The following is a 1,340-nucleotide window of genomic DNA, read 5'->3' on the forward strand; positions in this document are numbered from 1 at the left end:
TACCAACATCTGGTGGAAATTTCATGTCCTTAGCACCTCTAGTAATATATTTACTGAGAAAAATGGTGACGTGTTCAATACTTATTTTACCCACTGTATATGTACTTTAGAAGGAAAAGGTCTTGGCTTTCAGAATGAGCTAAGAGGATCACTACTGCGCAGCTGATTTTCCATCGTCTAACTGAAACGGCAGTATATTCTTGCGCAACATGGCTGTGGCAGGGAAAGGGGAAAAACAAGAGAGAAAATGATGGAGAGAATGGAAAGTGAGAGTAAATGAATGGAGTGGAGAAGACAGACGCTCTCTGTGTGAATCAGACAGAAGGTCATTGACAGATCCCTGGGCTGTTAAACAATGAATAAGCTCTGGCTCAGACGCTCAACAAACAGGGAGCTAAGAAATACTCTGCTAAAACTGGATGTGATTTATTTAGGCAGATTGTTTTTTTTTTTTGTTTTTTTTTTGGTCATGCTGTTCTATGTAGACTAATGTGTCTCTTTAATGTTAAAGGATGACGTCAGCGGTACCTGACTGTCCAGGCCCAGAATGAGCAACATGAAGAAGAACAGTGCCGCCCAGAGCGGTGCCAGAGGCATCAGAGTCACAGCCTTGGGGTAGGCTATAAAAGCCAGACCTGGGCCTGCACATGAACAAACACAAGACATTAGGAGCTAATGGCTCTCACCTTCAGAATTTACAGTCGCTCGTTAGACTTTAGAGTCACATGATCAKCTGGCTCACCGCTTTCAGCCACCTTACTGATGTCCACCCCCTGCTCCGCAGCCATAAAACCCAGTACAGAAAACACCACGAAACCAGCAAAAAAACTGGTTCCGCTGTTTATAAGGGCCAGGACAAATGCATCCCTACAGAGAGAGAAAGAGAGAGAGAGAGAGAGACAGAGAAAAAAAAACACATTTAAAAACAATTCAGGAAAGGGAAATGACTGTTCGCAATGCAAAAATCACCATAGCATGATGTAACAGAGAGGTTATGTAAGATGCTCCAGACAAACACAGGCATAGAGGAGACGGACCACGATGGTAAATTAGGAATCAATAGCAATTTCTCTAAGAGCTGCTGTTACTGTTGTTGTGGAGTGTACATCCACTAACCAGTCAGGTTGCACTTTAGCACAATGTTTTCATTTTGTCTATGAACGTCATCTTAGTCAAGCAATGAGAGTGGAGGACGTCTAACATCCTCTGGTATGCAAATTGAACTATTTTGACTTTTTTTTCTTAAGCTACGTTTGTTTTGGTTGTTTATCTATATCTATCTATCTATCTATCTATCTATCTATCTATCTATCTATCTATCTATCTATCTATCTATCTAT

The 1,340-nt window shown here is 41.2% G+C and overlaps 1 protein-coding gene across 1 annotated transcript in view; it reads right to left on the reverse strand.

The window, feature by feature from the left end:
- si:ch211-117c9.5 (sodium- and chloride-dependent creatine transporter 1) overlaps window positions 1–1,340 on the reverse strand; it is an 18,709-nt gene that overhangs the window by 5,384 nt on the left and 11,985 nt on the right. The window contains exons 8-9 of the mRNA XM_014017395.1: window positions 743–867; window positions 529–641 (exon numbers count right to left, since the gene is read on the reverse strand). Coding sequence (XP_013872849.1) covers window positions 529–641; window positions 743–867 — 238 coding nt within the window. The remainder of the gene's footprint in view (window positions 1–528; window positions 642–742; window positions 868–1,340) is intronic.

Source organism: Austrofundulus limnaeus, unplaced genomic scaffold (assembly GCF_001266775.1).
Source record: "Austrofundulus limnaeus strain Quisiro unplaced genomic scaffold, Austrofundulus_limnaeus-1.0 Scaffold3, whole genome shotgun sequence".
Lineage (NCBI taxonomy): Eukaryota > Metazoa > Chordata > Actinopteri > Cyprinodontiformes > Rivulidae > Austrofundulus > Austrofundulus limnaeus.